This window comes from Sylvia atricapilla, chromosome 6 (assembly GCF_009819655.1).
Source record: "Sylvia atricapilla isolate bSylAtr1 chromosome 6, bSylAtr1.pri, whole genome shotgun sequence".
In the NCBI taxonomy this organism is placed as follows: Eukaryota; Metazoa; Chordata; class Aves; order Passeriformes; family Sylviidae; genus Sylvia; species Sylvia atricapilla.
In genome coordinates, this window is record NC_089145.1 from 31909631 (window position 1) to 31937512 (window position 27882).

General features: G+C 36.3%; 1 protein-coding gene across 1 annotated transcript in view; it reads left to right on the top strand.

Annotated features, from left to right (window-relative positions):
• The window catches only part of RASGRP1 (RAS guanyl releasing protein 1), a 38280-nt gene extending 10425 nt beyond the window's left edge, over positions 1-27855 (top strand). The window contains exons 3-17 of the mRNA XM_066321433.1: positions 5487-5592; positions 7670-7732; positions 8884-9015; positions 10085-10238; positions 13344-13517; positions 14229-14345; positions 16041-16316; positions 17589-17669; positions 18317-18421; positions 19427-19536; positions 20186-20330; positions 21036-21072; positions 21643-21789; positions 23002-23375; positions 24776-27855. Coding sequence (XP_066177530.1) covers positions 5487-5592; positions 7670-7732; positions 8884-9015; positions 10085-10238; positions 13344-13517; positions 14229-14345; positions 16041-16316; positions 17589-17669; positions 18317-18421; positions 19427-19536; positions 20186-20330; positions 21036-21072; positions 21643-21789; positions 23002-23375; positions 24776-24910 — 2156 coding nt within the window. The 3' untranslated portion in view covers positions 24911-27855. The remainder of the gene's footprint in view (positions 1-5486; positions 5593-7669; positions 7733-8883; positions 9016-10084; positions 10239-13343; positions 13518-14228; positions 14346-16040; positions 16317-17588; positions 17670-18316; positions 18422-19426; positions 19537-20185; positions 20331-21035; positions 21073-21642; positions 21790-23001; positions 23376-24775) is intronic.
• Positions 27856-27882: the final 27 nt, after the last annotated feature.

A 27882-nucleotide genomic window follows, 5' to 3' on the forward strand; every position in this document is an offset into this window, starting at 1 on the left:
GTTTATGGGGTTTCTTCTAACGTGTGTTTACTTGGCCTATTTAGAGAGCTGTTGGTGCAGGATTGACCACAAAGTAGTGCAGTTCTTTCCTTTCAGGAAAATACTGATTTCTTCTAAGTTTAGTTTTGGATTTTTTGTTCCTCAGACCAATTACTTGTGTAAATAAATTTATGTAAAGCTCAATAGTTGCAAGCATGCATGGACAATAAGCCAATTTAAAAAGATATAAACAAACACAACCAAAACTTTAGTGCAATTATCTGAGTTTTTTGGTTCTGTCTGCTAAACATCATGTCACTCTTGTGGCACGAGGGGGAATACCATCATCATGTACAGAATTAATTGTTAGCTGGAGAGCTCAATATTCCACCTGCTTTCCACTGCAGCTAAAACTGAAAAAAGTGTTCTATTACTTAATTACTGTGTCATCTTTGTAAGGACATTCTATTAAGTTATATTATTTCTGAAAGGCATTAAGCACCTAAGATAAGGATTTGAAATGAGGAAAAATTCACTAAGGATGAGTACAAAGTTCTACTTAGAGTAATCAGTCATAAAAACAGTATGGTGAAGTCCTTCATATACAGCATTTTTGCAGAAAAGAATCTCACTGTGAAGAGGAACTTCAAAACTGAAAATGGTACTAATTACAGCTAGTGATATTGTATCAGTGCAGGAACTCTAAGCGTGTGCATGGAGGGATGTGCATACTTTTGTACTTTCTCTATATACATTATACATGCACATTTACATTAAAATATAGGTGTACATAAAGGTATCATATAAAAGATATTAGAATAATATTCTAACTCTGGTGCTAAGCTCTCCTCTGTAGTTCTGTAATCATGTTTTCTTCATAATGGTGTGAGCTACAAAGGGTTCAGAAAACAACATCAAAGTTGACCAGAGAGCTAGAAAACCTTGCCTCTGAGGAATAAACAAATGACAGATTTGTTGTTTCTTAGCTCAGAAGATAGTTGAGGGATGCAACCCTTAAACAGAGAAAATACATTGATAAGGTAAAGAAATTTTTTTTCTATCTGCTGGAGTCTGGGCTTAAGCAGCCCAAGTTGCCTGAAATACTTCATGAGACAGAAAGGAGAACTCTTAAATGATAGAGAAACTCAAGCACTGGAATAAATCACCTACTAAAGCTGTGAAGTCTTAATCATTGTAGAATTTTAAGAACAAATTAAACTGGTTCTGAAGCATGATTTTGAGAAAGCTGTTTCTATATTGGAGCAGCAGAATAGAATATATTGGCTCCTAGCCCTGATATCTGCCATCAGCTGAGTGCTCAGCTGTCATTAAAAAAATAGTGTAAGATAAATCTGCTTGCTGACCCTCAATAATGGTGTCATAACTGATAAGAAGAATGGTGGCTTCTTATCAATCTGATTCTGACCAAATGTATTCAATTTAATGAAGAGAGTTATATGAGTAGCTCTAGTTACAGGATATCGAATTCCAACACAGAAGTAATGTCTGGAGTAAGATGGCTACTATGGGTTGCATAAATTTTAAGCTGAAGGGAAACAGACTATTTCCTGTTTGTAAAGGGAATTTCCAGGGAGTATCTGTAAAATACTCATGAAATATTTTACTTCACATGCAGAAGGTTGCTTGTAGCCATTTGAAAGTTATCTTTTTAGTACTGTACCTCATATGTGGGGCAAATGCATTGACTTACAGCTGTTTTGTTTCAGTCACTAAACTCTACTGTGTACTCTCACATGTATCTGCATATTTCGTACATGTCTGTGTGTTTCATCAAGGTCTTGAGATTCTAAGTTCCCTCAGTTTTCAGATCACATGTTGATTTAATAATCTTTGCAGACATTTATAGCACCATCCCCACTCCATCTTCTTTAAACTACTAGAAAAAAATCCTGCAGAAGTCTTGAAGAATTCTATGTAGCACATCAGAATAGCAACCCACGACTTTCAGCATTTAACTTGGGCAATTGCTTGATACATTCTTGCACTGTATTGTTTTTGGTGCTACACTTTGATAACCACTGGAAGACTTAAGGGAGTTTACAAGAAGTTATTCGTGTTCTTAGCGGCTTAGTCACTGATCATGTGATGTCAGTGCTCTGTGATTCACTTCTGATTCATTTCAAATTGTACTCTAGCTGATACAGTTGGAACCTGCTTATGAAATAAAGATGGTGCTTATGAAATAAAGGCCTCTTATACCTAGAAAGGCTAACTTTTCTTGCCTGAAAAATTCAGTTTGGTTAAGACATCCTTGGCATTCTTACTACTGCCGTATGCATTCATGCATCGGAGGGAAGGCCTCGGTACAGAGATCTTCTCTACTGAACATATTCTTTCTGTTAAGTTATTTACCACAGACTCATGGCCATCAGAACCTGGAAAAAAGCAGGTAGTTTGCTCTTAAAGCCTTACTTACTGACTTTTGAGTGATTTGTTTCTGTAAATGCTGTAAAGCATTCAAGGAACAAGTGATACTCAAACTATTTCTAAATATTACAAGGAGTCACTCATTGGATCATGCAATAGAATGGCTGATGGGCCTAGATTAGAATGTTCTTATTCTTGTGTGTTCTGAGTCTCACATAAGAAATGGAACTTTTGTAACTGGAGTTTTTAGTGGCTTTGGCTACTACATAGGTGGTAAAATACTTATCATTAACTGTCATTGTGCTGTCACCCATGGAGCTAGAATGCTGGAGAAGTATATTCAACTTCTGCTTTCTTTTCTGTTTCAGAGTATATTTATTAAAAATCTTAGTACAATAAGGGAATTTACAGGAGAAAAACATGCAACCAGTTGGTTATTTGTATTTTGCTGCAGTGAGACAAAGCTAAGGCTTAGACAGTAATTTGCAGCTTTCTTTAATGTAAATTGACTAACTGAAACACACCCATCCCACTTGAGTTAGTACTCACTCAGTGGTTTTGCTCAGTAGGCTGTGTGGTTAGAAGCGGGTGTACAAACGGAAATGAAAAGGAGTTTTAAAACAAACTGCTGGGGGTTCAGGAGAATGCTGCAGAGGCACTCAGAGGCAGCTTGCAGCACAGGCAGGACAGCCCTCTTACTGGCTCCACCATTTGCACAAAGATGCTGTACCATTGTAGATCATTTGCTGGTACACAATCATGTGTAAATCATGTGCTGGTACAAGCCATGCAGGCTTCCTGTTCAGTGCTCAGCTGTACTGGGAGCATTTAGATTTCTTTCTGCACTGTGTTTGTTCTTAAGCCTTTTTTTAAATCCCACACAGTGGTTTTTTTTTTTTTTTTTTTTTTTTTTTTTGTTTTGTTTGTTTTTTTTGTTTTTGTTTTTGTTTTTGTTTTTTTTTTTGTGAAGGTGAGCCTTTTAGTTGGGTGAGAGAACAGATAACCCCAAACCTAGTATTGCTTTAATGTGTGCAAAAGAATTGCATGTTATTGTAATGAAGTGTATCTCTGTTGCAAGATTAGGTCTGCATGTGATGAGGCATAAATACTCTTTTATTATGCAAGAAAACACCGTAAATATGTTGACCTAATTACTAACAGTAGGCAGAACATAAGTGTTTTTCTCTGCACCTTTGTGACATGAAAAACCTAAATGGCAGTGAGACCTAGAAAACAAAAATTCAAATGGGAACCTGCAGCCAAATAATACCTATTATGTCATAGCAGAGGATTTTGGAATGTACACAATGAAAGTGCTAAGGGAGAGAGTGTGTTATTTTTTTGTCTTTGTTGTCTGGAAATGATCTATATTAAGTACTTAGGAGAAGCTGTATATTCTCAATAGTATGTGTGCACATACCCATTTGGCTTTCAAGTTAAGCATATATTGAACATTTTCCTGATTAAACAGGAGGTAGTGGATGGAGCTTCTGGCATAACACCAAGTTTTGTCAAAGAATGAAAATTGATACAGGTCTCTGTGTGCAAGGCCTAAAATAATTTTACTCTTTGTGAAGGCACTCAAAGACTACAAAATGCCAAGTACTAAAGGCCTGAATAAATATTGATTCTTGATGTCTCAGCCTTCCTCTGGAAATTTCCCACCTCTCTAGATGAATAACTTCCTGGTTTGCCCTCAGTGCTCATGCCGTAATACCTAGGCAGTTTGTATCTCAGAAGGATTCTTTCAGTAAGGAATTAAATTATGTGTGCACACGAACAAGGAACATATAAACTTTGGTTCATGCTGTAAAACTGAGAACTCGTGGCAAAGGCAGATCAAGAACTTCCTATTACTTGGAGTCTGTACTGCTCTCATTCATGGGGCTGTGGGACAGGCAGACTTTCCCTTTGCCCATATCACTGAGAGTGGATACATTTGGTGCCTTCCTGAAGAAGGGCATGGAAATTCTCACCCAGTAGCTAGTGTGAACTATCTTGTTTTGCAAATGGGCTAAATTTGATGTTCCATTTTGGTAATGTGCAAGTTAAAATGTCTTCTTCCTGCCTTCCCTAGCAGTAGATGTCATTTCATATGCTGGAAGTCTGTTTCACATCCCTCTTCCATTTTGCCATATTATGCTTTGCTTCTCTATCTCATTCCTGCTACTGCTTTTTAAAGAGATAACTACATTTATTCACATAGAGGTTAATCTATTTAAAATAATTTGAAAAGATAATTTTCTTTTGCATTTGAAAGGGCATAAAATTCCAATTCAAGTTTCTTAGGTACTCTTATGACTGGCTGTGGGAGAACATTGTCAGTTAATATTTACACATACTTTCACTACTGTTTGTTTCAGAAATGGAAACTTTTTGAAGCATTCTGCTACATTTCGTGTCCTTGATCTTTTTGGAATATGCACAAAACCCCCACAGACCCAGAAAACAGATGTAGTCTAAAGCCCTTCTTCTGCTGAAATCCTTATAATGCATAGCTCAAGTTGATGTGCAGTACATTTAGCATTACGTACCACAGGGAATATGCACCTCTGGGTTCCAAGCATATGTTGTATCTCGTTCCATGTGCATTTATGCACAACTGTGATCCTATCCTGTGTGTGCACTTTGCTGTTATGTGTGTCAACTGTATGAAAAGGCTCACAAACCCTTGAGAATAGTGCTATTCTGTTTGGTAAGTGGAGTCATACCAGTGACTGGCTGATATGGGTCATTAACTGAACTATTTTGCTCTGTAGTTCAATGATGTGTTTCCAAGTTTATGTTCATATGCCTAAAGCTAAGCATTTAAGTGCATTGCTGGGCTTAGATATTTTTTATCTTTATCTGGGTATTCTGATTACTTTTGAGACTCAGCTGCTTTTTTGCTTGCCTTTTTTATTTTTCTCTTATTTTTTAACGGGTCTTCCAAACACAGTAGTGAAATATAGTAGTTGTTATATGACTCTCGCCAGAAAAATGATGCATTTGCTAAATTAATTCCTGCCATCTTTGAAATAGCATACCTGAACAGACCTGATTAGAATTAGGATTAAGCCTGTTGCAAATTATGAAGGTATAGCAAGATTTCAATATGAATAATCCTTTTTGTTTTTTAGATTTAGAAGGAAATGCATGTCAAAACAACCAGCTGCTAAAAATAATTCTGGCCATGCATCAGTTTTTCATCTCCTCTGCAGACATGCTTCAGAAACTTGTTGATCTATATCCTTTGTAATCTCCACCTGCTTTTAAGGTAACTTGATAGCCTGACAAGTTTGAAATGGGTAAGTAGAGAACATTTAACCTATGGGTGTATTAGTATTCCACTAATTAAATTGTATACTTGCTCTTTACAGCTTTTAGTTGTATGGTGTGCTTTTGTTTGATTTAGGGTTGGCATTTTTTGGTTGTCAGGTTTAGCTTGTTATACACAGAGGAAAAGATGAAACTCCAAGTCAGATTTTAAGTAGGATAAATCACCCTCTGTTGGCTGTGGAGGGAATATCTATTAGGTCAATGTAGGCACATCAATTAGGTACTGTGAACCTAGGCCTAAGTTTCAGATTTGTTTCTCTCTCTGTCCACTATCAAGTCAAAGAGCAAGGAACAAAATGGTATCATCAGGATATGAAAATTTTCAACAAAAATTCTTCCTCTTACACATGCTCAAAATTGCTGAAATAATCACAAGTTTTTCCTTTCTATTTGTTCCCATTTTGAGTTCAGTGCCTGGATTCATACGTGTGTGTTTGTGGCTCATTAGATTTTTCACAATGTAGATACTAAATCGTATTCACAATACTGGACTTTCTTTGGAATTTTTAATTGTGGAATATGTTACTTGTTTTCTTAGCTTTGCAAAAGGCTTACTCCTAATTAGATGAGCACAGTACAGGATGGAGACCTGTCATGCTAAGGATCTCCATCCAATTTTGGTACAATTCAATTTAATAATCCTTTCTTTTCTCAAACTCTGTATCTTCCAGGCATTTACAAGCAGAATCCTTGACAACAGAGCTTTACTGGAGCATTAACTGTCTATCTGTAGCAGGACTGTGCCGCTTCTTCTCCAATTGCAGGTGTTGGATCAAGTGTGCCAAGCTACAGCTTATGTGTGATGTGGTGCTGCATTTCGCTTAGGCTCGTGGGCTCTTGGAAAATGCAACAAAGTCAGTGCTTGCATCTTCTTTCTGAGATGGAACATTTTCTAGACTTGCATATTTTGCAAGCTTGATTTTTAACTCTGTGACCCTGTAAAGATATTAAAAGTTAAAGACAGATTTAAATGGATCAGGTAGTCTGGGCTCTTCTATTTTGCAAAACCTTGCATGTGTTCCAATTGCACCATTTTTCCATCCCCTAAGTTATGGGAGTGATTTGAGGTGCTTACAAGTTCTTTGTAAGTCGTCTAATTTTAAATATTCAGAGAGGGGCGCTTAAAAATATTTGGGAACTTACTCAGACTTCACTAGTTCTATAGTCAGCCTAATGTAAGCAGGTTTAAAGGGCACATGGCAAGTCCCTTCAGCTGTGGTAGATTTAGGCTGCAGTTAATTGCAGTCAGATTGTGAGTGAATCCACAAGGTATTTTCACTGAATTATGCTTTCCAGGCCTGAAAATATGTGTGTCATCTCCATCAGAAGAATCATGACATGCATAATACATTTTCAAAATGGATTTTCCATGACTTCAACAGACAGTGGCTGCAGTATCAAAACATGTTTTAAAGAGCTAATAGACTGAAAATATGGTTGGTTGTTTTCAGTTGCCAGAGCAAGTCAAATGAAAACTGTTGTGTAGCTAGAAAGGTGAAGATGAGTTACATTTTGCTCCACCATTGTCTACAACTGGTTATGTTTAAAAGAAACTAGCTTTTTTTTCCTTTCTTTTTTTTTAAATCTCCAGTGAATTAGCTGAAAAGGATTGCTTCATAAATGCATTGGTTGATAAATTTGGTATGAATATTTCAAATTTTAGTGACATATCGTGGCACAAGTTTTATGAGAAATTGTGAGGCCTGTTGCAAAGAAAGATGTAGAAAACAGAATCGCTTCACTGGTTAACACTACTCAGTCCTCTGGCAACTGCATCAATATTACTCCTAGTAGTCATAGTTGCAGTAAACTTTGGTAACAACCTTGGGATATACTTTGTATATTTATTTATGTGAAAACCTAATCTGATATAATATTTGCCAACAGCAGGGTGATTCTTACTGCTTACAGGTTGGGAAGTATCAAGCATGTTGTATTTTATATCATATGTGAATGGATGTGGTTTTCCTTAACAGCTTTCTACCTATCTTAATGCTTTAGAAAATAACTCTTCCATGCTGTGTGTAAAGATATGCTATTTTGTGAGGTAAGTATATTTGTATATTTATATATTTATATATTTGTGAGGTCAGTAGCTATTAGTCGTTAGTTTGCAGTCATCCATGTGACAAATATAAATACGTTTTTGCATATCTGAAATTGACATTAAGTGAGAAACAGGTATTCTGCTTTTGCTTTTCAAGGTTCACTTTAGCAGCTTTACACAAAAAGGTCCAACCGACTTTTAGCAGATTTGTTGAAATCAGTGCATGAGTTGCCAGGTCACAGTTTTGAACTGATTTTATATGAATTGCTATCTTAAATGTCTGTGAAAATTGACAATGCCCAGGATATGATAGAAGTGCATCTAATATTACTATATAGGTCTATTAAATTTTAAGTGGGATATTGCAAATATTTTTGTACTAAGCAAAGCTCAATTGCCTTTTGTAGGTAATTATCCTTAGTAATTCTACTTTATCACTTGCATGGTCCTGGAACACTTTTATTTTTATCTATTAAGTATAGTAAAGTTAAATATCTCAGTTTAGAGAAAACAGAAGGCAAGGAATATATTTAGCTCTAGTAGATTGATGGTACCTCTTCTTTACACAAAGAGGGAAATGATTAGTAACAGGAAAGTAGAATTTGTTTTAAATTGTGATGATTTTATTCTCTCAGAGCAGATTATTAGAGGTTCTGTCAGAATGCTTTAGTATTGTGCAAGATCTAGTAACATTTTGGCTTCCAAGCAAATTCATGCATACATGCATCTATAAGAAAGTGCACTTCCATTTTTCCAACAAGCACAGGTTTTTTACATGTATAGTGCTGGGTTCTGTGTCTGTCTGAGATGGAGTTAACGTTCTTCATAGCAGCCTCTATAATGCTGTGCATTGAATCTGTGAGTAAAACTCAGCATTATTGTACCTGTTGCTGAACTGTAAATGCACAGTATCAATTCCTTCTGTTTTCACACTCTGCTCCTGCCAGAGTGTGGGCTGGGGGTGAGCTTAAGGCTGGGGAGGGACACAGCTGGAACAGCTGACCTGAACTGACCACAGGAACAGTCCCAGCCAAACAGGGTCATACTAAATTTCAACCTAACTTGATCAAAACTCTTTTTTTTTTTTTTTTTTTTTTTTTTTTTTTTTTTTTTTTTTTTTTTTTACTTAATATGTGTTTTAATTTTAATAGGTATTGGATTACAGAGTTCTGGATCATGTTCAAAATGGACTCTAAACTATCCACAGCTATGGAGGAATTTCAAGAGGTGGTTCGAGCTAATGGTGAGGAGTTACATTGTCGTCTAATTGACACATCTCAAATGTGAGTGTCAAAGTCTCAATATATTCTGAAAACACACTTTGGCTCTGAATTTCCTTTATTCGAATATCATGTCTCTCATAAGTTATATGTTAGCTATCCTTAGAAGAATTTATACTTCATTACAGATGAAATATACGTTATGTAGAGGAACAGAATGCCTTTCAGGAATGGCTTGAGTTGAATTTAACTGCCTTGCAGACTTTGTGCTGATTCTCTATGACAGCTAGGTTTTACTCTATCCAGGGAACTTGGAAAATTTGTCAGTGCCTAAGGGTTTTGCAAGATCATTTGAAATCAGTGAAAAAGGAGAATACTATTTGATTGGGTAACAGATGAGGTAAAAAAGTGTGTTTATATTTTAGCAACAAAGGTAAGCAAGGATACAGTTTATTGCATTGCAGACTCTTGGTATTGTTGAGATGACTTTGGTTATGAAATACTTGTCATGACAAGAATAAATCCTAGAGCTGTACATCACATAGTTCTTTCTTGTGAAGACCTCTTTCCATCTTTCCCTGTTATGTGAGGGTGAGATAGCTCTGTGGAACAGTGCACTGACAAAACAAGTGTCCATTTGGAAATGCACAGGCTAAAGCAGAGCAGAATTTGGCATACATTTTGTATCTGGTTATGAAAGAAGATATTTAGCTTTTCAAATTGAAATAAATTTGATTACTCTGTGGGTCAGTAAAGGGGGACAGTTCATACTCAGAGGTTGCTCAAGGAAATCTAAGAATTATTAAATGGAGGAGTGCTGGATGTGTTCAATGAAAACAAAGTTACAGACAGCTATTCTGAAAATGTAGAACTGATTGCAGAAATTATATAGACTCTCATGCTGTTTAGTAAGACAGTTGTATTGTACTTAAGATGCTACATCAATACAATAAAGACTAACAATAATATTTTGTCATATAATCTCTAACTCATGAAAGGAGTTTGCTGTTTAGAAATTCAAATAATTCACTTTTTACTGCTGTAAGGCATGAAAACAATATTACCTCTGACTTAGGGAAAGAGGAAAGTTTTGTTCTTCAGAAAATAACTTGGAGTAATTGTATTTTAAAAGAAATTCTAGGGATTGGTCTAGGAAGCTGACACAGCGTGTAAAGGCCAACACCAGTAAGAAACGGAAAGTCTCACTTCTTTTTGATCACCTTGAGCCAGAGGAGCTGTCAGACCACCTTACCTATCTTGAGTTTAAGTCTTTCAGAAGAATATCAGTAAGTTATTTTCATCTATCCATCTATCTATCTATTTATTTATTTATATGAAGCAAATATGGGAAAGACATAGAAAATATGGCAGAGACGTAGCATTACAAGATTAACTGTGCTACACAGGATGTTGGACATGCTGAATCTGATTCCAGACTCTTTAATTTTACTAGTGTTGAAAGTGGCCAGTGGAACTTGGAGTCTTACATAACTTAGATATCCTGCTGCTACAACCATATGGGAGTGAGAGAATGAACCTCAACTGTGGAAAAGTTGAGGCAAGATGAGCTGGAATGAAGAGGAGTAAACCTTTTTCCAAATCCAAGATCTTCTTCCAAAGAAGCTTGTTTTGTTAGAACAAGGGATGTCATCATCCTTTGACTCAAATCAGTAATCAGGCTGAAATGGGATGAAGGAAACTTGGAGTATTCTCTTAGAATGCTAACCCTCTGTGGTTGTAGTGAACAGTCCAGCAATCCTGTGCAGTGAATAATGGACTGCATTGAAGATGGCCATTGGACTCTGCTTGCTTTTTTTTTATTCTGCATGCAAAATAAAGACTAGAGATAAGAAAGCACTTTAGAAAATACCATTTTAATGTAAGGGGAGATAAACATATTTTTATACAAGCTTTGAATGTGCAAACAATTCTTAAGGATTTATCTAATTTATCTTTTCTATAATTTGATTTGTTTTCTCAGTAATATTTGTAGCTGAGAAGATGCAAACTTCCCTATGCATCTTGGCTTAACTTGCATCACTGTATGCTACAACATTGCCTCTTTTCAAACCTGATAGAGTTTCACACAGAAAAGTGAATGTTTGAGACCAAATCTAGGAGGGTTGCAAAGTCTCTGTCATAAGACTGAAAGCAAAGTGGTTTTTTTGGGTTTGTGTTTTTTTTTTTTTTTTTTTTTTTTGCCGTTCCTGTTATTTAGTTGTTTTTGGTGGGGTTTTTTCATAGCACTACAATGTGAAGCTGTGCAAGACTACCTATGCAAGAAAAAGGGCTCTCACTAGATGGTGGAAGATCTCACAGTCGTGTTTTAATGTGCTTTATTTTGAGCTGACAGTACGTGACTCTGTGTTTTGTGTTAAACTCAAAAAGCTGTAGAACTGAAGTCATGCACTGATTGCTGCATGTAGGCAGTAATAATATGCAAAGCTTATATAACTTACCATTTTGAAAACCTCTGTGCAGACGTAAGGTAATTAATGAGTATAACAAGTGTGGTTTTAGTCAGAGTGTCAGATGTGCCATGGAGTTCCAACAATTACATACATGTATGCATTTTATATGCAGGGTACCTGCGTATGTCCTTGTATAAATTGAGCTTACCAAGACTTCGGTCAGAAAATAATATGTAATTAATAATTAGCTATATTAACTAAATCTTTGCAGAATATGTTTATGGTGCCCTAAGCTACAGAATCTTTTCATTATTTTAATATGGCCTCATAGACTGAAAATGACCAGCTGTAACTATTTATAGGTTTGGGCATTTGAAAGTCAGAAGGGAAGATATTTGGTCACATACACAGCATACAGAAAAATCTTCCATGAGATACCATCCATCTTGCAGCAAATTAGGATGCAAGGAGTAATGTTAACAGAGCAGTGACTTGAGGCATGCTGGTGCTTGGAAAGTATTCTAATCTATAGTCATAAATTACAGGAAGGCCACAGTCTTTTGTAAGAATCTGGATTCCTGTTGAGGCTCTTAAGTTAGCCATCACAATAAGAGACTCTTGCAATATTTAAGTACCTAAACTTCTGTACTGTATCTGCCACTAACAAGCTTGTTATAGCTGACCTTATTAATAAATTTGTGCACCACAATTATTTCAAAATTTTCACATAGCATTTTAGAGATTAGTTTCTTCAGCATTTTAAAAAAATCTTTTCCAAAGGAGATGACTGCTGAGAGGAAAATATAAACTGATTCATAGTTGTACTGAAACTACTATGAAGTCCATAATTATGTAGTTAGATATTGAAAAATTACCTATCTGTATAAAGTAGTTGCTTAAATTTCAAGATCCAGCCAAACCTGGCTGGGGTTTAAAATTCAAAGAGTAATTGCAATGTAAGTACTATGTATCTCAGAGGCAGCTCTACTAATTACTTATATTCCATTTCTGATCTGACAAAGACAAATCTAGAGGTGTCTGCTGTCATATCTGCTTTTAAAGTGCTAATAATTCTTATTAAACAGGTGGAAAAATTTGTAAAGCTGTGAGAAGGTGAGAGAGGGATAGTAAAAACCAAACAACAGCATGACAATTTATGACCTTTGCTTGAAGATCAGTGCTATTCCACGTATTCCTGTGGAAAGGAATGTATAGCTCTTACAGCTATGAGTGGTTTTGGTAATATTTTAGTATTAGTGGTCATAGTAATTAGTAATTTAGTATTAGTGGTCATGATTCAAATTCTTGTGCAGTTTTGTTAATGAATAAATCAACAGAATGGATAAAAATTGCATCAACGAAAGCAAATGATTTCTTTATCTTAATGTAAGAATGGCTTTAAAAAAAAGTGTGTCAGAGATATCTACAGAATAATTTTAGATTGCCTTGATTAAATAAGAGAATCTCACAAGTTAAAAGTATTAAGGAATCTGTAGCTCACATTCTGAATGGTTTTACCTCAGTTTTGTACTAATCTGATTGAACTTGCTTTTTCTGTTAGTGTAGCTTAATTCAGAAGTGTGCCTCAGCTACAGAATACATAAACTGAACACTGAACTCCCTTAAACTATTGCTAAGTTATTAGATTACAATTTAAATTCAATTTAAGCTTCCTTATAGAAGTCTATACTCAATGAACCTAGGAAGCCACTGAGGCTGGGAGGAAATCCCAAATTCTACTCATCCTGGAGTTTATAAGAGCCAAGGCAAAAAGATGCTTTCAGTTAATTCAATTAGTCAAAACCCCTGCTTTGATTTTAACAAAGCTTTCACAAAAGAAAGATATCAGTTTCATGGATATTTATGGTGTAAAATACATATTTTATATTTCATTTGAGTAACAGAACTCTGTCCACACACAGGTCATGAGGCATATGAAACTAAATGAATTTTCATTTACGTTTCTTTTGTTTGTTTAAGTTCTCAGATTATCAGAACTACATTGTGAATAGTAGTGTGAAAGAGAATCCAACAATGGAAAGATCAATTTCTCTTTGCAATGGTATCTCTCAGTGGGTGCAGCTAATGGTTCTCAGCAGACCAACACCACAGCTTCGGGCTGAAGTGTTCATCAAGTTTATTCATGTTGCACAGGTCAGTTAAAATCTGGCACGTTTGGTGTTTATTTTGTCTTTCTCTGATACAGCCCTTTTGTCTGCTCTTCCCATGCTCTTACTGTAGGGTGAGCTGGGAGTATTTGCCCTGGTCTCCTGGTTCATACCCACCATGTGTATTCATGTATGTGTGCTGTCTTACCAAGTGTTCAGATATTACAGTGGCATGGCACCAGGACTTCCTCATCTTCATTCTGAAGATTTTCACGGTTAAACTAGACTTGCTTTTGAATCAGCATTTGAGATTCCTAGCTGTGTCTGTGAAGCTTTCCAAAGCATGAGTGACTCTCATGGCTTTGGCTATAATTAGAAGCATTCCACCAGAAACACCTTCCTGGATAAAAGGAGAACTATGGCCCTATCCATATTCTTTGCATACTAATTCAACTTCAGTCATAACCAAGATAATAGGCCATATTTCCTAGCTGTGGTAGACTGTGGGAAGAAGGGGAAGTGCTGAGGAGGTACTTTGAAACTTACTGTATCTGAAAATTTAATATTTGATTTAATAACAGTAGAATAAGTTCATGTTACACTCCTTAAAATCGCAACTCATTACTAAAATACATGAAGTCGAATGGCACAAACTTGTAAGACTTCAGAGCAAGACAGTAGAGGAAATTAAAATTTGGGAGTGCACATTGAACAACATGAACCTTTAAATTATACTGATTTTTTTGTGTCAACACAGAAGCTCCACCAGCTGCAGAATTTCAACACATTAATGGCTGTGATAGGAGGTCTCTGTCACAGTTCCATTTCCAGGCTCAAGGAAACAAGCTCCTGTGTTCCTCATGATGTAATTAAGGTAAGTATTGCTTCTCTAAGTTTTACAAATAAGAGAACCTTTAATTTTTTGTCACTGCACACACTAAAAGCAACCTTAGTTTGTTGGATAAGATGGAAAGACAGAACAAAAATTTCTTTGGTTTTGAAGAGTTTTTATTTGGTATTTCATCTCTGCATCACCAGTTACTCCTACACTTCTTGCAACCCCACCTTTCTTCAAGATCTTGTACAGATTCTCTAAGGTTTCTCCTTTAATCTCAGATGTGATGAGTTGCATTTGCATTTATGTGCAGTAGTACAGAATAATATTCAAACATGAAAACAGAGAATTGTATCTTAGAACATTTGAAAACAAAACTATTGTCTTTGTAGTAACACTCACGATCCTTAGTATGTAAAAGCTAGCACAGAGCTCTGCGCTTTGAGTGAAAGATCTGGTTTTATTCATCTACCTGATCTTTCCATTTGACAGGCTTTATTTAATTTAGACCTGAACAAGTTTAGCCCTAATGCACGCATAGTGTGGTGGAATGTTAAGAATCTATTTTAATTTCCAGATAAATTCTTGTGAAATACCGAAGAAAGCTGTTTGAAAAAAGGGAAGGAAGGCATACTTTTTAGCAATGCTTCTTAAGAAGCCTTGGTGTGGCTTCTTAAGAGAATAAGATACTTTGTCCTTTTTGGAGCCTGAAAGAGTCTGTAAAGGTATCTGAAAGGCCTGTTTTGATCACAGTATGGTGAACTTAAATGAACAGTAACCTGGAGTAAAGACCTGAAGTGTGACCTCCCACTGAAAATGGTTACAGCTCTCAGAATCTAAAAAATCAGTTAGAAAGCTTATTTTAGAAGCAATCAAAATTTGTTGAATGTTGTCATTTTAAGGGCTGCATGAGTGCACATTATTTGAATAACTTTTTGTATCAAGAAACTTTAGGCAGGTGTTAATAGAAAGCAGATTAAAAGTCTGGTAATTAGTGACTTGAAAATACACTTCAAGGTTTAACAATGTCAAACAGTTTGTAAAAGTTACAGATCAGGAACTTCCCAGAGAAAACATTGGTCCATTGAATTTATTATGTTAATTAGTCAACTTTGTACCTGAATAATTTTAAACAAGGGAAATATTTATACTGCTAGACTGAAGATTAATTTGGCCTTTATAAAAAACCTAAGATACTGTTTCTAGTTCATTTACATGGAAAAAGTTTTGTTAAAAAGATAGGTGTGCCACCTTGAACATATGACTTCTGATCACACCATGATGGGATCATGGCACAGCATAGGGTTTCTCTGCCAGGACCTCTCCAGCAATTCCAGCTGGTGATCTGGAAGTCAGAGAATGAATTCCACATTTTAATATGAAGATGGCTGCTTTTATGAATGTTGGAGTGCTTGTGCTGTGCTTACACATTAACTGTATACAGATTCCCCTGATCGAAAGAACCATATTTCTTTTCATTTGACTAAATGGGGAGTTTAAGGAGACCAGCATTATAGATTAGGCTATATATAAATGTCTGTAATTACATATTAGTATCTAATTTATGGGTATAGGAAAGGTAGAATACATAGATTTCATTTGAAGTCTTAAAATTTTTTTCAAGAGTCATTGTGAGTAAATTCCTTAACAATAACATGGGAAGCTCTTGTGCTGTATGACAAAAAGAGAAACAGTAACCAGCACTGATTTTTTTGGTTTTCTTTTTATTTTTAGGTGTTTAATGAAATGACAGAATTGCTTTCATCTTACAGAAATTATGATAGTTACCGACGTGCCTATAACGAGTGCAGTAACTTTAAGATCCCAATCCTTGGGGTCCATCTGAAGGACTTAATATCCCTTTATGAGGGTATGCCAGACTACTTGGAGGACAAAAAAATTAATGTATATAAACTGTATTCTCTGTATAACCACATAGATGAGCTGATTCAACTCCAGGAAATGCCACTTCCCCTGGAGGCTAATATGGACCTTGTTCACTTGCTCACAGTAAGTGTGTTAGATAAGATAAATACATCCGATTAAAAATCTCATATGTCTATCAAACAACTAAATAGAGAATGCAATTAATTAATTAAGCAATTATGAATATGATTGTAAGATCATATAATAAGATTATAAGAATTGTTTTCTCTTCAGAAATTTTTTTTCTCCTTCCAGAATCGTACAGGAATTGAAAAGAAAAAATTGGTGCTACTTGTTTATCTGGCAGCAAGGGTAGAGGTGTCAGTTCAGCAGTATGCTTCCAATTATTTCTATAAGGGAAGGAAATGTTTATTTCTGCTTCACTATAGTAGTATGCACTCTCTGTACTTTCAGTAAGGAAGATTCCTTGTGTTGAAAACAAAACCACCTGAAAGTTCAGTCCCTCAAGATACTGCATTTCTAGTCAAGTTTCTTCTAGTGCTTAAGAAACTGTCTGACATAAATATTAGTCAAATATAGTGGATATATTTCACTCCCAGTCATACCTAGTCAGTGCCATGCTACTAAAAAATTAATGCTACCTAGGACATTGTTAAAACAACAGTTTTGGCTTCTCTAGTGAGTTAAAATACTACCTTCTATTAAAATAGTAAATCTTCCTGTCTTATTTCTCAGCTTTGTTTGGCCGTAACAAGTATCTCATCCTGGAAATACCAGATGGTCCTCTTCCACTTTCTGGTTACAAGCCTTGTTTCAGGAAAAAGCTAATAGATAAAAATGCTTATGTGCCTGAGGTTATTTGTTCTCTCTGGGAGCTCTCTTGTGTGAAATTAAGGACACATGCCCAGGGCCTGAAATACAGCTGTGTGAAGTGGTGAACTTCTTACTTCTTCCTGATATTTTTAAATAGTTTGCTTAAAACTTTAAAAAAAGTTCTAAATGTTTGTTTGAAATTATTCTAAGTATTTTTTTTTCTTCTAAATAATGTTTTATAAAAATGGCTATTACAGATATGTGGAACTTTGGTCATAATTTCATGCAGCCATATATGATGGGACATAAATGAGAAGGAATACTTCATTTCAGTGCAGGAATTTCTGAACTCCCAATAGTCCATGTTACAGATTTCCAGATAATGGCAATAACAGTCTGGAATGTAGAACTGGACACATTTCAAATCAATGTGAACACCTGTGCATGCAGCTCAAGTTAATTTATTTCTAGGTGTAATCTAAATTAAAAAATAATGCACCAAAAAATATGAATGTACTCTAGTAACAGGTTTGTAAAGTACTAGTGACTGTTCTGGGATTAAACTAATGTGTTTGTTTTCAGCTGTCCCTTGATCTTTACTACACAGAAGATGAAATTTATGAACTTTCATATGCACGAGAGCCACGAAGTCACCGAGCTGCTGTAAGGGCTTTTACAAATTCTTAACAAAAGGAGGGCTTTTTTGAGTGATTTTAATTGAAAACCAGGATTTTTTAAAAAGAAAATTTTATCTCTTAAATTGACTTTATTAGTTTATTTTATTATATGCTAAATTGAAAGGATTTTAGCTTTGTAGACTGAGTGAAATCCATTAAAGAGAAAATTGTTTGGTCAATGATGAAGCCAAAGATAAAATATATGGCAGATTTGGCACCATATCAGGTTTTATAATATAAACACAAAGACAAATGAAGTTGCTATGTAGAGACATCACATCAGTCTTAATCTTGGCAGTTGATACTATTTTTTTCAAATTGAGAATTCTTATATGATTCAAATGATGAAACCCATGAGTGTTACGTGGTAATTTTGTTCCTGTTTTATAAATATGGAAAAGATGGTGCTTTTACAGGGCTGTCAGTGAAATGCGACAACTTAAGGAATGACTGCCCTTTGGAACAGTTTGAGGAAGCGCTTAAGCACCGTGTAATTACCAAAAGAACGATGTCGGGTCCAGCAGGTCATTTCTGCAGTCCTGCGTCACATAGTCCACTGCCACAAATGGAAGAAGCATAATATTGAAAATCTTTCCATGTGGTACTAATGAATTTCCTTTCAAATTTTTTCAGCCTATGACACCTTCCAAACCACCAGTAGTTGCAGACTGGGCCTCAGGAGTGGCCCCAAAACCTGATCCAAAAACCGTCAGCAAACATGTTCAGAGGATGGTAGATGTAAGTAAGGTTGGCCAATGTACTTCATGTTACTGTAAATCTTTGTAGTCTTAATCTCAAATTATGAGACAATATGGGGATGGGACTTCTGTCCTCACAGATACCTTTGCCTAGCTGTAAACAGCAGCAACGACCATGAGGCAGGGATGGAGATCCTTCAGTGGGTAAAGAGCCAGCAGGAGGTGTGAATGCTGGCTTGTTTACTGCCAGAGGCACTCTTTCAGGAGCCAGAGAGTCCGTTTCTACCAGGGCATCCAACATCGTGTTACTGATGCAGTGTGACAGGAGGCCTCTCAGTGGCTTTGTTACAAGCAGCAATTACTTTTTCTCTTTCATTTGGGTCCCCTGCTTTATGGGGAACTACTAAGTAAGGTGATTGATTCCAAAACTGGTGGAGGTAGAAATGTAACGAGTTCATCTTTGCTTGCCTGCTTCTTCTGTTTTCTTTATAAGCACTTCTGATACTGTAAGGCATCCTTTGATACACACTGTTTTGGAATATATTTCTAAATTTGTTTGTTCTAGGTGTGCTCCTTGCCTTGCAGCCAGTGACAAATAGTAATACATTCCACAACTGGAAGTAGGTGTCTGCCTGACAATTCTGTCATGTAACTGATTTTTTCATAACACTGACCTGATAAAGTGAGCTAGACAGCTACACTGATTTGGCCACAGAAACCACCACTGAGAGCACTAATTGAGAGCATTAGTACAAATTGTGTATGTAGGCCTGGACAGAATAGTCTTAAAGCAGAAGTAAAAAACAGCTGTCATTGTGTTGTGAAGTTTTTAGTCCAGCCTGTGTTGACTTAACTACGTTTTGCTGCAAATCAAGAAATCATAATGCTTTTCTAGTCTCAAGCGACAAAAGCAATTAGACTGTTGCACTGTTTAATAGACACTGTGAGAAAAGAGGAGAGGAAATCCATAAAAAATGTGGAGGCTTTCAAAAGTGATAATTCAGACCATCCTCATTATAAACTATTACACTATTACCTTGCACAGTCTGTCTTCAAAAATTATGACCATGATCAGGATGGATACATTTCCCAGGAAGAATTTGAAAAGATTGCTGCCAGTTTCCCATTCTCATTTTGTGTAATGGCTAAGGACTGGTGAGTATCTGCTAATCAACTTCATAGCATCTGTTTTGGAGAGATTTTGGGGGGGTTGTGTTTAAATAGTATTTTGTCATTAGGGTATTAAAGGCATCCTCTTCAGGCACAAACAGAAGTGAAAACATAACTGATAAAAACATCTTCTAAATGTCTTGTAAATGACATCTTTATTGGGTTTAAAGCAGTGGGATCCAAGCTGATTTAGAAGGAAAAACAGACAATAGAAAAATAAACATTTGTCAATTTATATTCAGTATATACTACTAAAGAATTTTCCTATGATAAAGCTGTTCCTTAAAAATAAAGAATTGGCAAATGTATATTTTGGTAAAATCAGGAATATTTTTCTTAACATACTAGAGCATAGAAAAATACAGTAGTGATTATTCAGAGGTTTACTATGAAGTAGTTTTGAGGTTGCATCACACATGCAGATATTCGATTTATCCTGTCAGTCTGAAGTTTAAATGTGTAGATAAGCTTCTGTATATTTTGGAAGCAATTGGCAAGATTACTGAGATCACTTCAGTTTTTTGCGTATTAACCTGTTGCTATTATAAAATGTGAAGAAAAAGACGTTTAATTCTCCTTATGCGTTTAACAATATAGATATGTCTCACAAACAACTTTTCTTGTTTATTTCCAGGGAAGGTCTGATTAGCAGGGATGAAATAACAGCTTACTTTATGAGGGCTAGCTCAATCTATTCCAAATTAGGACTTGGCTTTGCTCACAACTTCCAAGAGACCACTTATTTAAGGCCCACTTTCTGCGACAACTGTGCTGGATTTGTAAGCTTACTTTTTAGTAAACTATGTTAATGTTCTTTGGAATTATCCCTTTTTTATGTCATAATTGCCTTGTGTCATATACAGAAATGGATCTATATAAAACATCAGTGAAGTTATATAGAACACCAGACTTCTGCCTCTGTAAATGTTTAAGGTACCCTTTACTCTCCGCTTGGCAGTGCTAATACGTTTAAAAATGGTTCATACTTCATGGGGTTTGGTTGTGTCACCAAAAACAGTCTCAGGCAAGACTTCCAAATGCAGAGCCTTCCACTCCATGGGGCCGCTAGAACTCATGTCCTGGTGCAGACATGACATACCTCAGCCTGTGGCATGGAAGGTTTAATAAAAACTGACTGTCCTACCAATCTTGTGTTCAGCTGAGATCAGACGGGGGTGCTGAGACAGAAGAATTCTCCATCTACTCCAGCTCCACAGCCTCTTGAGGAACTGCCAGATCTGCTGAGTAGTCAGTAGAGTAGCTCAAGACATTTTGTTTGTCATTGACACACATAATATATTTTATTTACCTTATGCCAAAGGAGTAAATAGTTCTATTTTGATCTTACGACTAGAAGTCAAGATACTCTGCACTTGCTTAGATCTTATAAAAGAGTGGAGCTTTTAGTTTACTTTTTATCTGGAGGTATCAAACATGCAGAGAAATATATTAATATGTAGGCTTTCTGTTTGTTTGAATTTCAGCTATGGGGAGTCATTAAACAAGGATACAGATGCAAAGGTAAAGTACTTAAAATACTTTGTTAATTTTAATCCGTACTTGATAGTGAATGACAAAAACCTGTGATCATCCCAAGATCCATGGCTGTATCTACAGACCCATTTAATCTGACCTCCCAGGGAGGACAATACCAATTCAAGAATCTATGACACAAGAAATGTAGAGAGGAAGGAGCTTGTAACTGACAGCTCTAGTACTTTGCAAGACAACAGTGAATTCAGAGGGTTTGGGACAGACCCTTGGACACAAACACCACCACTCTGTGAATACTGTGCAGCACATTGGCCAACATCTGTTTTGCGGTTTTCTTCCTCATACAGGTATCAGTTTTCTTTGCAGCTCCTACAGTCAGAGCACTTTTGTGACTGACTGGTGCCATTTTGTACTTTGTATTTAATGTACAGAACTTTCAGATATATATGACAAAGAGATGTATGTTGTTACAGGTAATGCACATAGAGAACACCAAAGAAGGCTCCTTTCTTCCCAGGAAGGCAGTAGTGTGAGAGCTACCCTAGCTTAGATGCTACACCAGAGCACTGAATCACGCAAACATTGTTTTGTTTACAGACTGTGGAATGAACTGTCACAAGCAATGCAAAGACCTGGTTGTGATAGAGTGCAAGAGAAGACCCAAAACTTCAGTTGCAGACAGCAGCCCAACATCTGCTCTTGCTTCAAGCCTCTGCCCAGTAGGAGTCAAAGAACAATTCCATGGTGAGAAAATATCAAAATATGTAGATAATCTTTCCTTTGCTCCTTTTCATTTAAATCTGATTTATACAGCATCCTTTCAGGCTTTGTTAGTTAACTGCAGTGTTCTTTCAACGTAAAAACTAGAACCAGGTGTATATTAGCTTGTATGAAGTAACGCTATTCCTGCTCTAGGCTGAGTAAGGATGGACTCCCTTTCTGATAGATCTCTCATCACACTACACAATGTGTGGTGCAAAAATGCCACCAAAAATGAGTATATCTTCTGCCAGACTCTCATGAGAATTAGATGCTATGACATCAAGACCTGACAGGCTTCCTTAACTCTCTCATCTTGTGACAAGCAAGCCTTGCTTTTTAGCAAGTTGTAACATTGATTACTGCACTGTTACAATGCTGACTCAAATTTTAATGTGGACTTTATAAAGTCAGTTTTCCTGCATACCTCTGTGTTAGGAAAACTAACAACCCGTTGTCTTTTTTTTCCCACCTCAGTAGCTGAATCTATAAGAATGCAGATTTGTCTTTCACAGAATCAGAAATGAAAAATCTACACACCTCTGTTCATTTCTCTTCTATCAAACAAGCTGTATAAAATTTTCTTACTGTGTATTACTATATGGGCTTCCAAAAAAGGAACGTTATCCTTGGAAAACACCAGGATATTTCTGGTTTTTTTTTCTTTGATTTTGATGTTCCAACTCTCAGCATATTCTTTTTCTTTTAATTTCTTTTCTGCTCTTTGCCTGTAAAGTTCTTCAAATCTGCTTCCTGCCACTTTGATTATCAATCTTTTGTGTTGTATTTAAGATTCATACTGCTGGATTCCACCTTAGGCTTCCTATTAGCACATATGTAGATCTCAATGCCCCCCTATTCTCTTGATATTATGTGCATCTTTGTGTCTGAAATGGCTGCAACACTATATAATAACCATCTCTTACCCATGTCAAAGTTTTTCTCAAGCTGACCTTGAGGCTACACCTCTTTTCTTCTTACTGATCCGTATTTATGTTACTGAGACAGGGCAAAGTGTTGTTTCAAGAGACACAACATTGAGAAACTTCTAATAACACCTGTTTTGGAGAGCAATGAATGTAAAAGTTAGTAAGGAATAAATGTTTTATTTATTAATAACATGTCTAATTACCATGCCTCCTGTTTCTCCTTTACTGGGAGAAGATCTTGCCTCAATATACCATATATATTTTAAAGGACAAGAAGAAGGATCATTCACCTTTCCTAATGGAGAAGTAGTGGAGCACAGTGAAGACAGCAAGGATCGAACCATTATGCTCATGGGTTCCTCAGCTCAGAAAATCTCAGTGAGACTGAAACCAGCTGTGATTCATAAAAGTACACAGACTGATCCTGTACTGCTGGCTGGTGATGTATCTCGTAAGCGGAGAGAGAAGAAGGAACACAGGATGCCAGAAAATCCTTATCTCCAGGCAGCTCCAGCATCCACATTTCCAAGCCCACTTCTAGGCCGCAGAAAGGGATTTGTTAAATGGGAAAACAAGGACTCCAGCCAGAAAACTAAGGAGGAGCATCACAGCTATAAACCCTCCTACCAGGAACTGGAGCAGGTATTTCCATGATGGAACAAATTCTGTTTTACACAGCAGTACGGTCAAGTGGTTGAAGTGTGGGGGAGCAGCTGGGCAAGAAAGTGTCACTTTACTCCAGTGTAATTAATTGCCAGTTTAATTGCAATGAAAAATCCATGAATGGCATCATAAAGTCTTAGCCATTTTAACTTTCAGCAATGCTTCATTTAAATGATAAATTTTAGTGCTAGTATAGGGTTTTGAAGCTGTTGTTATGATCACAGTGATCCCTGTCAGCTCTAGAATGTGAACATAATCCAATCACTCAGGACAGAATGTTACCCCATAAAATGAGGAACCTAGTTCTGAATTTCCTCCTGATTTTAGTAGCCTCTGCTCCCCTAAGTGACAGAATATGTGGGCAGGGAGGGTAGGGAGCTCTGCTTTTGTTCAACTGACAAATGTAAGTACCACCAAGAAATTTTGCTGTGAGGAGACATGATGCTTCTTGCTAGATTTCACCTGCATCAGCCCAGTTGTGTCTCAGCTTACTCTAAAGTGTTCTGACAAAATAGCTATTCCTGTGTCACCTCAAACATGGCCCAAATTCAGGTTTGTAGAAACACCTTTCCAGACAGATTAAAGAGACTATTACAATCCCAACAGTGCAACTAATGGGTGGATCCAGCTATAATTATGAGGAACAACGACTTATTTTCATACTTTTTACTCAATATTTATCACTATTCTGTGATGAAGCAACATGGAAACAGTCTAACAACAGGGTCACAGTCTAATCTTTGAATTATGACATTAACTTTCAAAATACCCCTTGTTGCTGATAAAGCAAACTGATAAAGTCTTATGAAAAATGAATGGTTTATTAAGACAAATATTAAGACAGTCTTCCAGTACAAACCACTTCCCTTTCAATCTGCAGTATATTCAACACAACAAGGATGTGAAGCATGGGTGTAACTTGTAAAAATGCATTCTTTAAAATGTCCCATTCTTGTGAGTCCTGTAATTTACACTCGCCCTTGTTCCCTCATCAGATTCTGACCTCAGTTATTAAACAGCATATGACATTATAAATTAATGGCTTCACTTCTGGTACATCAGTTTCTGCAGCAGTAGAGTGGTAAAGTGTGACCTGTGTTGTTTTCCCAGACTACTGTTGTTATGAGAGGTGCAGTGAAGGGTGGATAAGTGCAGGTTGTGGACATGACTCAGACACCAGCTGCTGGAAAGTTGTGAGAGTATACACAAAGGATAGAGCAGGGACTGTGGAAATATTCAGATAAGTTACTTACTGGTTCTGATGAGAGCCAGACCAATTTATGTTTATGGCAGTCAGCCTAAATATACAACCAGACAGTCCTCAAACAATTGCACTATAAAATACAATTTTCTGTTTATTTTTTTGTTTGTTTGTTTAGGAAAGGAATATTCTAAAGGCAGACAATGAAGGTTTAAAGATCCAACTGGAACAGGCACATAAAACCATCGAATCTCTCACAATCCAGAAAAGAAACCATGTAGCTGACAGTCTACAAGACAGAGACTGCTCCTAGCAGATGAGAGGAAAGTCTTCTATGGAATGGAAGAATGTAAGACTGAAGAATGAAAGAGGGGCTGTGATAAAGCTGCTTACCAAGTGAAATGGAGGGAGAATCTGAAGGATGTTAAGCAAAGATGTTCTCTTTACTCAATGCATTTCTCTTTTAAATATGCACTCCCAAATGTATAAAATCATTCCTTTGACCTTGTAAGGTAATTTAGCATTATCTGTGCAATGAAAATAGTAACTTCTGGGTTTGCTTTTAAAAGGAGTGAGAGTGCTGCTGAGGTCTCTGTTCGTGTTGAAGACCATATTGATTTCCCAGTGACTTGCCTGGCTGCCAGCAGCACACCTTACTCTACAAATGTTCTGACAAAGTAGTTATTCATAAGGCTGTGTCACCTCAAATTTGGCCCACGCTCAGTTTTATAGAAACAGAGGTTTGATAAAGCTGAGTAAGTAAAACTACATTAAGGAAAACAATTCCTTCTTGGAGCTGAAACCAATTAAAAACATGAAGTGAACAGTCACATTTAATTCCAGAAATTAACAAGAACATTAAAATAAGTAGCTGAGCTAATGATATGTGATTGATCCTTACACTTTAAGATAAACTGACAATTTTTTTAAACATCTTTCAGAGCTTTAGAAGGTCTTCTGTTCAAACACTTTACCTTTATTAAGGTAACAGAGGTGAGACTGTGGAGATTTGATACTGAATACTGCTTCCATTTTTGTGTCCCATGCCATGACTTGGAACATTGAATTCCATTTATTTGGCTTAAGAGGTAACTTTGTGTCCCCATACAGTAGATGTGGGACAAGCTTGATTATATTTCTCTCATGACAAAGTAGATGCCAATGTTGAGCAGAACCTTTAGAGCCATATTGTGAGGGAAACTGTACAGCAATCCCTGTGCAATAGCTACTATATTTCAGAGCTCTTAACAAGATTTCTCCATTTTCTTTCTCCTAGATTTCACATGCACTTTACATAAAGAGTCAAGATGACTGTGCTCCTATGTCTGTAAATTATGTATAGTAAAAGGTGTGAGGGAGGTAACTTAAAGACACAAAGTGTACATATTATCAAGAGAAAATAAGAGTCTTTCATGTTACTGATAAATCTACTTGTCAAAATAGCCAGTTTGAAATTTGCATTTGCATTCCAAGGGAATCTGTACACTTAAGGGTTGTATAAAACTTTCTTGTATTTATCAGATATTTGTCATCACACAAATCAAAAACAAAGTTCACTTAATGCTCATCACTTCTAGGTTACCAAGTCCATTATAGATTGAAATTTAGTCAATGAAAATAGCACCTTGTGCTTTGTGTTCAAAGTGGCATAAATGTACATTCTATCCGCAATTTATAGTCATTATCAAGTACATGGATTTATTTATAAAGTTAATTTGAAACTACTTGCCAGTTCAGTGATTCAAAATTCTTGTTTTGAAATTGGATTGTGCTTGCAACTCCACGTACAAGTAAAAATAAATGGAGGGAAAGAGTAGTAGTAGTAGGTTTTCTGTAACATTAATGTAAATAACTGAAATGCATAGGAAAAAACCAGCTCTGAAGACTGCAGCTTTTTTAACTCATACACTAAACCTGAATAATTAACAAGTAATATGGAATTGCACTTTGATCAGTGAAGCAATCAGAGTGGCTGTCAGGTCATGTCTGCAATCTTCGTTTGCTCATTTTCTGTGAGCTTCTTGATTTTGTCCTCTATTCAGGGAACTACAGCAAGGTGCATCTCTAACAGGCAAATAAAAGTCTGTTTCTACAACTATTAAACAAGATAAAAGTTGAATATATTTTCAGTTATTTAAAAAATACCCCAGAGGAGCAGCTAAGACTTATCTTGTTGTACAGCCAAGATAACTGCTCACTGGTTGTCTAAATTCTGGATTTGAATAGAATTTGTGTGTGTGTACATATACTTTGTCTATGATGGAGTGTGGAAACCATGAACAAAACCTCGTAGTTAAAAAGGAAAATTCCTAAACATCAGCAGCTGGCCCAAAGGCTACTATGTAACTAGGTACTTAATACTCCAAAGGGAGCAGTGACCACAGATTTTTACAGCCCTAAGTGCTATTAATTACTGTTTCTCTGTGAAGTTCGCTTGTTCAATCTGAAAGATTTAAAAGGGATCTGTTTGCAGGAATGTCTTACGGAACAAGTGTGCAGTGCTTCATGTGTGCTGAAAACTTTCTGCTTCAAAGAAGTCAGTTGATACCTGGATAACTTCAGCTTCAGATTCTGTTTGCCCAAAGCCCCTAACAGTTATTTCCCCCTTCCCCCTTTTTTAAAAATCCCTAAAGTGCTGTTATTCCCTTCTTTTGGGACCTTCTTTTTCCTGCATGAAAGACTTAACAGCAGAACCTGACTACAGGGAAACTGCTAAAACTGACAAAGAAAGAATCATTTGCCTATGTTAATCTTCAAGCTGCTTTATGTTAGGAAAAAAAGACAATTAAGAGTGCTGTTTAAAAGTCATCTTACCAAACAGTGATACTGAAATTCATCTTGTCATGGGTTAGTGAAATAGAAACACTCACCTCTTCCTTCTCTAGGCCCAGCTGTAGTTACATGAAGGCAGAAAGAATAAGCATCATTCGCCATTTATTTTTAAGCCTGAATTCTGATTGTTTAAAGATAAGAGTAAATAGATTGGGAAATATCATAATTCACAAGGCAGGCCTACTGTTCATATTCAGGTTAAATACAATTGCTTTTAGATTAGCTTAAATATGTGTTGAAAATATGTTTTTGTTCTAGCAGTATCTATTATTTGTTGTAACTGATCTCTATGGCAACTTGAAAAAGTTTAATGCTATCTGAGAAGATTGAAAAAGTGTACAGATTGTAAAGACTTTATATAAATTGTAAGATTTTGGTCTAATATTTATAATAGAAAAAAATTAAAATTGCATTTCATGCCTCTGATTTTGTATCACAGAGAAATCTATACAG